The 12,977-nt window shown below is 37.5% G+C and overlaps 1 protein-coding gene across 1 annotated transcript; it reads right to left on the reverse strand.

Annotated features, from left to right (window-relative positions):
• Positions 1-1,107: 1,107 nt before the first annotated feature.
• Positions 1,108-12,744, reverse strand: arhgap40 (Rho GTPase activating protein 40; the record flags this gene model as incomplete). Its single annotated transcript, XM_079241776.1, has 15 exons — positions 1,108-1,229; positions 1,812-1,867; positions 2,030-2,181; positions 2,403-2,546; positions 2,886-3,092; positions 3,987-4,069; positions 4,759-4,918; positions 5,745-5,822; positions 6,184-6,275; positions 6,892-7,057; positions 7,992-8,140; positions 8,769-8,847; positions 9,483-9,703; positions 10,483-10,706; positions 12,596-12,744. The coding sequence occupies 15 exons, from the start codon at positions 12,742-12,744 to the stop codon at positions 1,123-1,125; spliced, it is 2,067 nt and encodes a 688-aa protein (XP_079097902.1). The 3' UTR covers positions 1,108-1,122.
• Between the last annotated feature and the right edge of the window lie 233 nt (positions 12,745-12,977).

The following is a 12,977-nucleotide window of genomic DNA, read 5'->3' on the forward strand; positions in this document are numbered from 1 at the left end:
GAGTAGAGAATTCACAGATAAAAAGATATCAGTTCATCAGGGGGTCTCTTTCCCTCTTTGGATGGCACAGATAAAGAAAGAGGCCGACAGAGCGGGACCCTCTGTCTTTGTTTACTTTGTCTAGAAAGCTGTGGTGTGGGCACACTGCAGCAGGAGAGAAAGATGCAAGGTTGAAGAGAGTGATTAACTGATTGATCAGTTGCAACAGGATGTTTACAGAGAACATTTTCAGGATAGCTTCTGCTCCAGCATCTTTCAAAAGCCTTTTCTCTGATTGCTGATTGTTTTATTGGCAGCATTTGGGAAAAGGATGAAATAAAGACACGGGGGTTTTCTGACCATATTTACAATTTTATAAAAAGTAAAGCAGATTTCTGTCTACTATACAGTATTTCACTGCACTTTAGTCTGCAACCTGATCTCTGTAATACATTTATTTATTTAAAAAAAAAAAAGGCAAAAAAGCCAAACTTTTCATCACTGCCACAGCTTTCATGGATATTAACTTTACTTTAAATATGTACAAAAACCCCGGTATCATGTATGTTTTTTTTTCTTATTGGATTAAACCCATAACTGGACAAAAATTGGCTGTGTATGTGGAGCAGAAGCTGGCACTGAGATGAGTTAACGAATGGAGTCTGTATAGCCAGAGGTGCCCTGCATCCCCATCTGTTTGTTCTTGGTTGGAGATTATTGCTTTAGAGAAAAGCAAACTGTCCAGTCTGTGCCTTCTCTCTTTTCTATGCAGCAGGTTGTCTGTTGGAAGTAATGAGTCACGTAAGCAGTTTTTCTCTTGCAGCAACGCATCTCCGTAGTAACACACAAAGTAATGATGGTCCAAAAAGAAAAGGAGTAGATGAAGATGGAGAGAATCAGAGTGAAAAGTACATAGGAAAATAAAAAAGGCTGTGTGTGTTCACGGATCACAGACAGTTTTTAGGCTCTGCTCCAGGCAGATTTTCCACATATCTGTTTTTTCTTCCTCCATCTGTCTCCTTACTGCTTGTTGCTCAGAGGATGAAACGGACATGAAAAAGTTAGAATTTTAAGAATCTGTCTTCATCCATCATTTGAAAGTAGTTTCTCAGTCTGCATGTCCATTGTCCTTGAGGCTCCACGTCATGGCCCTTTGCCTGTATTGGGTTTCATCTTGATGACCCATTCTCCACCTGGGTTACTGTTGTACAGATCCAGCAGATGTGTGTCGGGATCCAAACAGTGCTCACCTGCAAATAAACACACAATCAAATATACAAATTAATAAAAAAAATAAAAACAGAAGAACCTTAAAGACATTGTATCTGACTTCAAATTCAACTTAATGTTGAAATTGGCTTTATTCACTAGCATGTAATGATTAATTAATATATGTTTGGCTTTCTATTAGTGACTAAATGTTCATCCCAAACACAAATGTTTAATTTTGTCTGACCAACAGATCAAAACTGCAAAGTACTCTGCTTGAACCTATAACAAATATTTTAAGAGTTTCTGATTATTTTCTGTTAACTGATCACTCATCAAATCTTATTTGACACAAAACATTAGAAGAAAAAGTTGGAATTATTTCCTGTCATGCAGTGAACTGGCTGCAAAAGTTTTCAGATGTACTGCTCACGATATCAGTGCTCATATGAGTGCAGGGACATGTGTGTAATAGGCATTTGTCTGCTCTGATAACTGCAGATGCACCACTCATGTCTCTTTGGCTGTTGAACCTTCATTACATAACACCTTGCTACTCTCATTAGCGCAGTGAGCAGAAAGACATGCAAATGTCGACGCCATTAATATTAGAGAAAACTCACCGATATTTCCTCCAACTTCATACAGAGCACAGTCTGGGTACGTCACTGAGCCATTTCTGTTGACAGAAAATTAATGTATTATGTTCTCTGGTTGTCATAAAAAATAATAACGTTAAGGATAAATAGTATGAAACATGTTATTTTTTTTAATCAGAGTGAAAAGTTTTTATGTATCAGAGCGCAAATCTAAATATTCTTAAAGAAAACTGGACTGTCACCTTCGCACTTTGCCTTTTCCGTTCTCAGGACTGCGGAGGAACTGGCGTTGAAACTGTGCGAGCAGGTCTGAGGTCCGTGAGTTGATGTTGAGCTGGAACTCCATGGTGCCACTAACCAGATCTCCCACCTGGATCTTCACAGTACGCTGTAGCTGCAGGCCATTAAACAAATTTTTATTTATTTATTTTTTTAATCATTTTAATATTTGGATGGAAAGGAGTATTTTAGTTCAAATATAGGCTTTCAAATATCATTCATGGATTATTCTCATTAATATCATGATTGTCTACTTTTAATGTTCTTTTTCCATTATATACAATGTGTTTAGACTTGCTACAACAGGCAGTGTAACGTGTTACTTATGAGACTCACCTCTGAGTTGTTTTTCTCAGGTTTTTCTCTGCTGTCTGTGTGGATCTTCCTTAGCAGGTTCTTAATACGGCGATCATAAAACTGGTAACGCCGGTTACTGTTCTCATTCAGCCTTCGCACCTGGCTCACAAGGAAGTTAGGGATCTGAAAAAAAAAAAACCAAGAATGAATATTTTTATGCCAAAACACACTCTTTGTTCAGTGTAAAAAACATCTTTTCATAAGATTTTGTGTTTGGTTTCTCTACAAATATCAGGCAAGCAGAAGAATCTTGTCATAAAACTTTATATCCAAGCTTTTGCTGCTACTCATTGATTATGCTGTTTCTGACAAGTTTATGTTTTTTTAAATGAATGCTGCTTCAATGATTAATGATTATTAAAAAAAAGTAAAAACAGAATAGACTAAAGGCTACAAAAACAATTAATAATGCCTATAAGAATACTATAAAATCATTTCTGAGGCACATATGGCTATTCCTACCGTCCAGAGCAGGTCCTGGTACCGGATGAGGAGCCTCATGACATCGGCCGCCTTCTCCGCCTGTCCTTTCTCTGTCCCATCAGTTAGTCTGCTGGGGATAGCTTTATGGAGGAAGAGGTTGGGAGCCATGATGGTTGCGACAGCCCACAGATTCATCCTGTTCCTCTTTTCCCTGGAAACGACTTTACTGAGGAACTCGAGCAGGGCCTGAAGAAAACATAGAAGTAGCAACATGAACCTAAAGATCTGTCAGCTTTTGGTTTATGTGGTTTTTTTTCATGTAGCATTAGCGTTAAACATAAAGACTATAAAATTAAAGATTTTCTTGGTTCTATGTTAAAATGTATATCTAAATGGAAAAAAGGGCCATTTATATAAAAAGCTATAAAGAGTGGCTGAATCAGGACTAACACCGCATGCATAGTGAGTTTCAGCTGCTTAAACTGGAGTCAAAGTCATTAGTTCAGGTGGGTTTTATGCTCCTCGCTGTTCTAAATGGAGCTGACTGCACACTTGTGTTGGTAAAAGCAAGTCACGATTAATGCAAGCCATTATATAACAGAGCAGAGGGCTTAAAATGTAAAAAAGAGTAAAGTACTCTGATACAGTACTTTGTTCAAGTGGGATATATTTCTGAAAAATCCAGGAGTAGTTTGTAAAGTTTGATGGAATAAACATCAAGCAAACTCTAACTCTTACAGCACAAATGTGCTGTCCAAAGTCACTCACAGGCTCTGTGGTGTTTTACATGTTTCAGATATTTCAAGAAACTCAGCCCTTCTTCAGTGAGCTGCATTTTTCTAGTGGAGTGGAGTAGAAATGAAAATTGGTGATGGATCATTCTTGTTTAAGCATCTAAACCTAATGCTATAGCAAATGTTTGGTTACACTACATAACTGGACACATTAGAGCCAAGAGGTGTTACACAAAAATGTAACATTTAGCACATTCTTAAAAATAGAAAACAAAAACCCCATAGGTATCAGATCACCAACTAAAACTTAGTTGGAGACCATCTACTCCACATCTGCTGAAAAAAGTTTTTTTTTTGTCTAGAATGTACAATGTCAAGTGTGGAGGTGTTTGTGAGTGGTTTTTACCTTTAGAGTATTCCTGTTGGGCTCAGGCAGCAGAAGGATGAGCAGATTCAGCATATGAAGTTTCTGCTTCAGATCTGTGATGTCTGAAGGAAAAAATGATAAAGTAAGAAGCTGAACACACACAAAAGCACACACAGACACTGTTCATTTCCTCTGTGTTTGACTAAGAGTAATAGGATATCCAAAGATTGATGGCATTGTGACAGGTGGCCATTAGGTTTGTTAGTTATGTCTCTGTGGTCACAGATTGTTTATCATTTTCTCTGATCCTCCTCAGAAATGATACCCGGCAAGTCATCACTCAGATTATATTAATATAAAACTGTTTTTTTTTTTTTTTTTAAATTAAAGTAAAACAAACGTGATAATAGCTGATTCTATAATCCGGTCTATGTATCTGCAGCGGGGCTGGGAACCATCTTAAAACAATATCAACTTGTTCATCTCAGTGTTGATTTCTCAGCCGGAGCAAAAGGGATAAGCATCGCACAATGCTGCCATCACAGTGAGGAGGGTAATTATGATTTGAACCCTTATGAGCTGTCAGGAAATGTGGCCATCAGATTGTTGAGAAGGCAAGTGGAAGAGGAACTGGTACATATGCCTATTTTATACAATAAAACAGGAGACTTTATTCCTTACTAAATGCTCAGTGACAGTTCTGCACTTTAAGTGTCTCAACAATTTCTAGAACAACAAACAAAAATATGAATATAGTACATAAGTAAAAAATATTTTAATCAAATAGAACAGTTGTGTAGTGTCCACTAACCTCTGACAGCATTGAAGGTGTTGAGGTACTCAGAGGTAAGCAGAGGAGCGGGCAGCTCCCGGATGAACTTCTTTAGCAGTGCTGCAGCATCATTTGGACTCACTTCATCCCAGCTGATCCGCCCCGAGTAGAAGTTGGTCTCCAAATTCTGCTGCAGAAGCTAACAGAAGCAGACAGAAAACAATAGAATCATGCATGACAATAAAACAAAACAGTCACTTATAAGCTAAATTATTATGGTATAATTAGTATATTTAAGCCTTAAAATAAAGCTTTATGAGAATGGACTTTATAGACCCAAACAACTCTGTAACTTATAGCCAGATGTTTGCAGATCCAAACTACCCAGAATATTACATAGTCTCTGCTTGTGACTTAGGTATATTGACAACAAAAGAACTGTAATTATGCGCTTTAAAGTCAGGACAAAAACATGCAGAGCAAAAGGACAAGCTGGAAAAATTGAGAGGTTCAGTGTTTTTTATCGACATTAGTGAACTAATATCAAGTTATTATTTAAATCCATTGCTTGAAAGTCACAAAACTGTTTGGTGTTTGTGTTTTGCATTCATGTCATTGTTAATTGTTTTGACATTTACTGCTTGATTATCCTTTGTAGTTTTTCCTTCCTCACAGATGTTTTAGCGCTGACTGGCGCCCCCTGCTGGCTGATTTTTAAACTGATTTATTTGAAGTAAGTGATTAAACACAATAAGAGATCAATGTGGCAACTGCAACTGAAAAAAACATCCTTGATCCATACTTCTTGTTATTCCAAATGTCAGCTTTAGCTATGCTGAGAAATGTCAGATGTAGTTAAACTTTGTAAAGCTAGTTGACTTTTCTTTCTATGTTTCAAGCATTTCGGACATTTTTAATGTCAATATTTTGACTACCATTTAAGTTCTATTTTTAGAGAAAAAATGTAAAACTTTATGACAAAATGAATGAGGGAATTGTTAGGTGTGTGAATCCAAATGTGATACCTTAATTCTGGATTGAGATCCTGGAACCCGCAGAATCCCCTCTGAGTCAACTCCTTTTTTCTCCAGAAACGACAACAACTGCAGAGAGATACGTCAGCAAAGTCAGACACCAGCAGATATGAATCTCATGCTCACCTCTGCTGGTTAGACTCAGTAACTGCTGCTGCAAATGGGGTGTGGTCAAAGCACTGCATGCGCTGGATACACAGATTTTAATGATCTCTATCTGAAAACTGAAGGTAGTCTGGGTGTTTGACAACAGTAAAAATGTGACATCCTTCATAAAACATTGTCTAAACATAAAAAAAAGTTAACACATATAAAAAGAGATTGTACATTCAGTCCAAAAAAAGGCTTGATATGTCATTACAAGAGTGCATCGATCATTTTTGTCAGCTTTAAAAAGGTAACATTACACATTCAAAGTAAACCAACATACCGCCTGCAGGAAGAGAGGAGTGGAGGTGTTCGGCTTCACTTTCTGATCATTATCCAGCAGTGTGGCCAAGGGCACCCCGAAAAGTGTGCTCTCTGTAAAAGACCAAATTCTTGGTCATGTGCTTCTCACATAAACTTTTGTCTCAAATAGCACAATAGCAAAATTGTGTTTTGTTGCCTGTGACTTGTTGTTGCTTGTATTTTTTCCAGGAAGTGGAAACAAAAATTTTCAGGGACTATTTACTTGTAACTGTCATTACTACAGGGTATACAAACAGTTATGACTAGACGTTTGCTCTATTGTACATATAGTAATGGCATAATGGTAAATATGAAGAATTCATCTTGATATGAATACACTGTTTGTTCAGATTTGCAGATGATGCATTTGCCTGTTTCAAAAAATTTAAATAATTGCATTTAATGGAGATTTTATCTGATATCAGAGTTATATTACATAAAAACTGAATGAAGTGATTATCATGGTACCACAAGAAACTGGACAAACATTTGCCAGAAAACTTTCAGTGTGTAGATTTCTCCTGTTGTTAAATAATACTCTTTTCTTGTCTTAGTCTTATCTGATCACTTTCTTTCTATCTTTCTTTCTTTCTGGCTTTTAAAGGTACTTCGCTTTTCCATTATGCCAATGTCCTTGTGCTTGAAGTTATTTCCTGTGAGTGCATGATGCAGCAAAATGCTCTCCTACCTGGAATTTTTCTCTTTCCACTTTTGTGCCTTTTCACCTCCAGCTCTAACAGATCACACAGTGCTGTCATATCAATCAGAGCCAACTGACGCACCTTCTTCATGTCAGTGTGGGAGAGATCTTGAATATGAGTTACTCCTATACGGCACTTGGGGCAGATAACCCGCTGTAGATATGAGAGAACGGAGTGAATAGGAGCAGAAAAGGAGTTGAAAGTTAGAAAACTGAGATTATGACAAAGATACCATAAAATATGAACAGCAAAGAAAAATGCTTAATTGGAAATGGAAAGATTACAAATGCAAAAACCTTACAATTCAGTCATTTTTGGATCAGTTAATCTATTTGTTGTGTATTTCAGTAAATGTGGCAGATGGATTTCTCTGTCATCAAGAGCACAAATGAATCAAAACAACAAATTTTCCCTATTTAAAGGAAAAACTATTTAAATAAAGAGAATTAAAACTGCTGAACTCTGTGACGCAAAAACTGTACCTTTGTTTTGAGCTAATTCCTTGTATGCTTAACTTTGTGTTATCTAATCAACAACAAAGGGCTGATTATAAATGTCTTGTAATAATGTGTGTGTCGTCATAATTCCATGACAATATAAACCCAACCTGACCCAGAACTCCAAACTCTAATGCATTGAGACTGAAACACCAAGTTTACATAACTTCGTCTGATTAATTTTTCTAAAAGTGGAATCATATTCAGTAAGACCAAACAACAGATTATAGTATATTTAGCACAACAAAAAAGGAATCCAGTCCCCAAAAAGAAAAAAACAAACAAACTAGACTTTGGCATAGTACTTGTGACAAACAATACAAAATTATTAGAGATGTTTTCACAAACAAATTAAGTTTGACTCTAAGACTGTGTTGTTATTCTGTAATTCTAATTTCAAAATGGACTGAAGTTTGCGATCTCTCACCACAGAGAAAAAAATGAGCTGTATTGTTCAATTCTGATGTTTGACAATTCACAGAATTCCCACTCAAATTCCAGATATGACATAAAAGCAAAAAAAAAAAGAAGTTTTGAAGCCAAAGTGAAAGATAAGAGGAAGAAGAGGTGAAAAGGTTTTGGGATCTTACAGGAAGGGTGCCATCCTCTTTCCTGCGTTGGCAGTTATTCTGCGGCAGTTTGGCTTGTTTGAGGAAGATAACGGCCTGTTCGCAGTAAGCCACATCAGTGATGAAGAACTCGTCTTTGGGTGCACCTCGCTGATGATCTGGTGTCATAGCTAAACACAAACAATGAGTTTACTGAACCAATTACTTTAGAGAGGACTCACTGAAGAACTACAAACTAATTTAATTTCTGATACAACCCCGATCTCAAAGAACATTAGAGAGGAATAATACAAAACACACACACACAAAAGAATACTTTTGAAGTACTATCACTATCAGTTGTGATGGTTTCAGCTGAATGGCAATACCAATACAACGATGAAGAAATTTAAAGATTCAGGTAGTTTTCATGCTTATTGTGACACAAAGCAGTCAGGGACTCTCTTCACTGACAGCCGGCTGAGACAAATACTTAATCAGGGATTAATCTGAACCAATAGGAGGACAGATGACATGGCTGTGGTCTTATCATTCCTCATCGGGAGGCCACAAAAGCTCACCTGATTTCTTCAGGTTTTTCAGAGACAAAGCTGGTCCTTAAAGTTAAACCTCTGAGTATTTTATAGGATGATCTTATTATGGAAATTAATTACGACAGGGGAGGTCTTGGGAATAAATTTGGATTCAGTAATATTACTGGCATCCCAGTTATTATTAGCTTGAAGAGGTGTTCCAGTTTTTTGTTTTTCATTTAGTATTAAAAAGTTACTAAGTCTGATCATCTAATGTAGCGCTTACCTGAAAGTGGTGTTTTGGGAACCGATGCCATACTGTGTTGGGCAAGGTCTTCACTATTCTGAGACCCAGGCAGTAGCTTCTGGAAAAAAGAGAGGATTTGCAAACAAGTGAACAATCTCCTCTGCGGTGAAAAATTAAAACAAATTAAACAAAAATTAAAACTACTTTCTTTAAATATATAAATGTACTATATATTCAAAATACACATTTATTTAAACTAATACTGAATTAAATTGTCCTCATCAATTCCAAATATTTTTTCCACTACTGGGAATAAAATGTGTGTTTTATTTTCTCCTCTATGTGAATATGTATCGGAACACAGATGTTTCCTTTGATGAAGCTTTGATAAGAATCAGAGGCGCTGCGTTTTCCCTCTGAAGCTGTCGAAGACAGGCAGCGAGGACAAAGCCTGCCCTTTACATGTGCTTTGCTATTATTGCTACAGGTCAGTCCAGCTGCATGGAGCATGACAGCACACACTGGAACAAAAACAAGTCCCATCATGAAATTCACTTGTAAAAAGGTACTTTACTTTTATGAGGTGCATTTATCTGATGTGATATGCATATATTACATCAGATGTTTTAAATAGCTTAAGAGAGTAGAGAAAGTTGCTTCAGCATGTAACTGTTAGCAAGGCACAAACGTTTGTGGTCTCTGCAGAACAATCTCTTACTGGCAGAGATATACATCATATTTCACTTTCCTAACCTGAGAGATAGGGGAGCCAAAGATGTCACGGACGTCACGGGGAGGGGGTTTGTTCCTTTTGCGAAGTGACAACGTGTAGGAATCTAGTCGACGCTGAACAGCCTCGGCCTGAGTCCGGGTCAGAGTGGACAGCAGTACCGCTTTGTCTACATCCTCACTGTCCTCGCTGATGAGGGTTGATAAACCAGCATCGGCCAGCCACTGCTCCTCTTGTTCTCCCTCTGAGACACATACGCAACACAAGTATAGAAATTTCACAAAATTCAGCAAAAAAACATGGAAAAAAATCTATGTAAACACACAAAAAATGATAGAACTATAAAAAGAAATTAGAAAATAGTGTCATGTAAAATTAACTATTTATAGATATGCACCAGCTTAAGCGTCACAAAATCATCTCACATTTCTTAAATATGAAAACTGCTAAATGATTGTGTGACTTACCAGCTAATCCACTACTAATAACTAAATTACCTGGTTTAGAACAATACCAGATACTTTGTAAGTTCTCAGTGTGGACTGTTATAACTGGGATGATTCTGTGCTTATAAAGCACTTGCTTATGGACATAAAATACACTTTATACAGTGGGTTTTCTAACTGGTGATGAATAAAAAAAAAACAACAAAACAGTGCCTGTGTTTCACATAACACAAAGTTAATATATTTAAGGGGCAAAATGAGCTTTGATAATTTAAATCAGCAAAATAAAACAGTGCCCATTAAATGCCAGCATTCATTAAGACAATTTGGCTTCTACCCATAAAACCTTTCCGCCACAGTGTTTGATAGTGTTGTCATGGTGATGAGTGCTACTTTGGCGCAAGAGAGAAACCTGATATGTTGCCATGACAAATGAATCATTTCATGGAGGATCATGGAGGAGCTCAGTAGCAGCTGTGTGTTGCAATAATGCTTTGTAATGCTCCCACATCAACTCCTCTTTCTTTTCACTTTTTATCCATACTTAATCTAATAATACAGGATCAGCAGTAATTACCTTCTGACTGTCTCGAGTCCCTCCTGGTGCAGTCGAGATCTGTGTCACCACTCCCTTGTTGGATGGTCTCGACCTCACTCCAGAACGAGTCCAGGCACAGTTTGTCGGGGTGCTCCTCCTGATCCTGGGAGGGTAGTGCGTGTATGCTCCCTATATGTTTAGCGGCTCCCTGGTCCTGCGGGCTGGGCCAGGGCTCCACGCTCATCTCGGTGGGGCTGGGATCTCTGGTACAGACATAGACACACGTAAAGAAATCACACGCATGCATGCAAACAAATGAGCAGAAAGACAAAGACACATACAAACAGAGAAGGAATGGTGAGGACTGAGAAGAAGAAGAGGGGAGGGTGAATCAGCCGTGAAAGCCCAGAGAGATGGAGAGACAAAAGGAGAGGAATGGGAGGAGGGCCGGAGTGAAGAGAGAGATGGCGAGAATGGACACAAAGCAGGGTCTCTATTGTTCTTGCAAAATGTGGCTGGGAGAAAAAGTGCTTTTCACATCCACTAGATGTCACTGTACGAATGTGAAATCTACTTTTACAGGGTCACACCCCTTCATCCACTAAAACACATCTTAGAATAGAAACCTAATAATGGAAGATGCATATGTGAAATTAAATAAATCACAAATGGTTTCAATTTCATTACAATCTTTCCCTAAAACACAGATGAAGATAAACTAGCCTGTTTTTTCTGCGTAGCTCTTCATAATAGAGTGCACTGTCTATTAACAAAGAAACATGCTCAGCTGGTAGACACACACACACACTCACACCCTGAAGCACTAAAATGTGACCCCCTGATCAGAGAAACAGGAAGTGGTCAGCTGATTCACTGTTGTGTGGTTCAGTCACATTCTTTGAATCAGCAAATCTGAAAAGGCGTACCAAACCATGCTTGTTCATTTCTAAGGAATGCCAGATAGCTGACAGTGCCATTCGGTCTGCACTGTGGAGACAGGAAATAAAATGCTGCTACCTGGCAAGCTTTAGGTTGTCAGCTAGTCTCTTAATTATCTTCGTCACACATGCTTGCACATACATGTGAGCTGAAGCCAGTTCAGATTAAGTTTGTTATACCAGTTTCAAAGTGGGGGTGGGGTGAGGGTGGGCTTGTAAGTTTCAGTGCAAATTCAGTTCAATGAAATGTTTGTTTTTCACTAAGAGATGCAATAACAGAAAAATTTATACGAACGAATACTATATTTATATTTTGCTTCCTGCAATGTAAACTCAGTAAAGGTGACTAAAGAGAATAGAGACTAGAGAATCAATTTTTGTAGGAATTGATTAAACAAGTTTTTTTGTGTCTTGTGTTGTGTGAAACTACAAGTCTTTGGTTATTCTTTTAAACAGTAAATCAACATTTGAAATAACAAAAATATCCCAGTTTGAAGTAATCAAAACAAACTGGATCATAAATTTAGTCATGTTATATAAAAAAAAAACTATGCTGGATTTATAGTCTCCTTATATTTTAAAAGTTCATCAAATAAGGATCTCTCAGTTCCAAAGAGATTTACTGAGTAAATTATTTAGCAATTACTTTACTAAAGTGTAAAACCAGTATGAATACAATCCAACCCACCAAATCACAGTAGATGGTTAAATGTTGCTACACTACGCAGTCACTTCTGATCTAGTCTATCTCAATGCAAAACCTTGAATGTTCAATGCAGTGTATCACAACTATAAACTATACAATTAATAAAGGTATTGGGTGATAAAAGATACCAAAGGTGTTGAAAAAAATTATGTAAAAAATGTATATAATACTGGCTTCTTATCAGTGGATTTGAGTCTTTCAGTAACTTTTTGTATGTTTATTTCATTTGCTAAAATACAACAATGCAATTACAATTACGGCAAAAGATGTATTACTTTCTCTTATCTGTTTACCTTTTAATCACTTCAGTGTTTGTTCATTTAGGTAGTTCATATTTCACTCAAAAGTACACTTATTTTAAAAAAAAAAAGAAAACATAAATATATATATCTTGTAAGCCCAATAAACAGGTCTAAGCTAAAACTGACATTAATAATGCAAAATTAAGAATTGTTCTCAGACTCTAACTGCACATAAAACAGCTCTAGGTCTTTTTCATCTCACCTACCTGGTTTTTTTCTTGCGGGATGATGGCTTTCCTCGCTTGGCCCACAAAGGGCTTTGGTTTGACCGGAGCCTGAAACGACCTAATCTAGTGCGTGAAAACTGCATGTTGGTCTCGAGCCCGCTCACCACCAACTCCTCTCTGCCTCCCATATCAACACTATCAAAGGAATCCGGGAATTACAGTCCAGCACAAAACTAGCTTTATCCAGTGGTGGTGACTGAACACCATGTGAGTGCGATGTAAAGCTCTTGGTTGCTCCAGTTTTTCTGAGCAGCAACAGGAAATAATGTTGTAAGTCTTAAGTGTGGATTCAGGCTGGGTGGCGTATTTGTGAACTGAGTCGAGCTGGAATGCAGGAGGCCGTGACAACTCTATCCGCATC

This window comes from Telmatherina bonti, assembly GCF_933228915.1.
Source record: "Telmatherina bonti genome assembly, chromosome: 6".
Lineage (NCBI taxonomy): Eukaryota > Metazoa > Chordata > Actinopteri > Atheriniformes > Telmatherinidae > Telmatherina > Telmatherina bonti.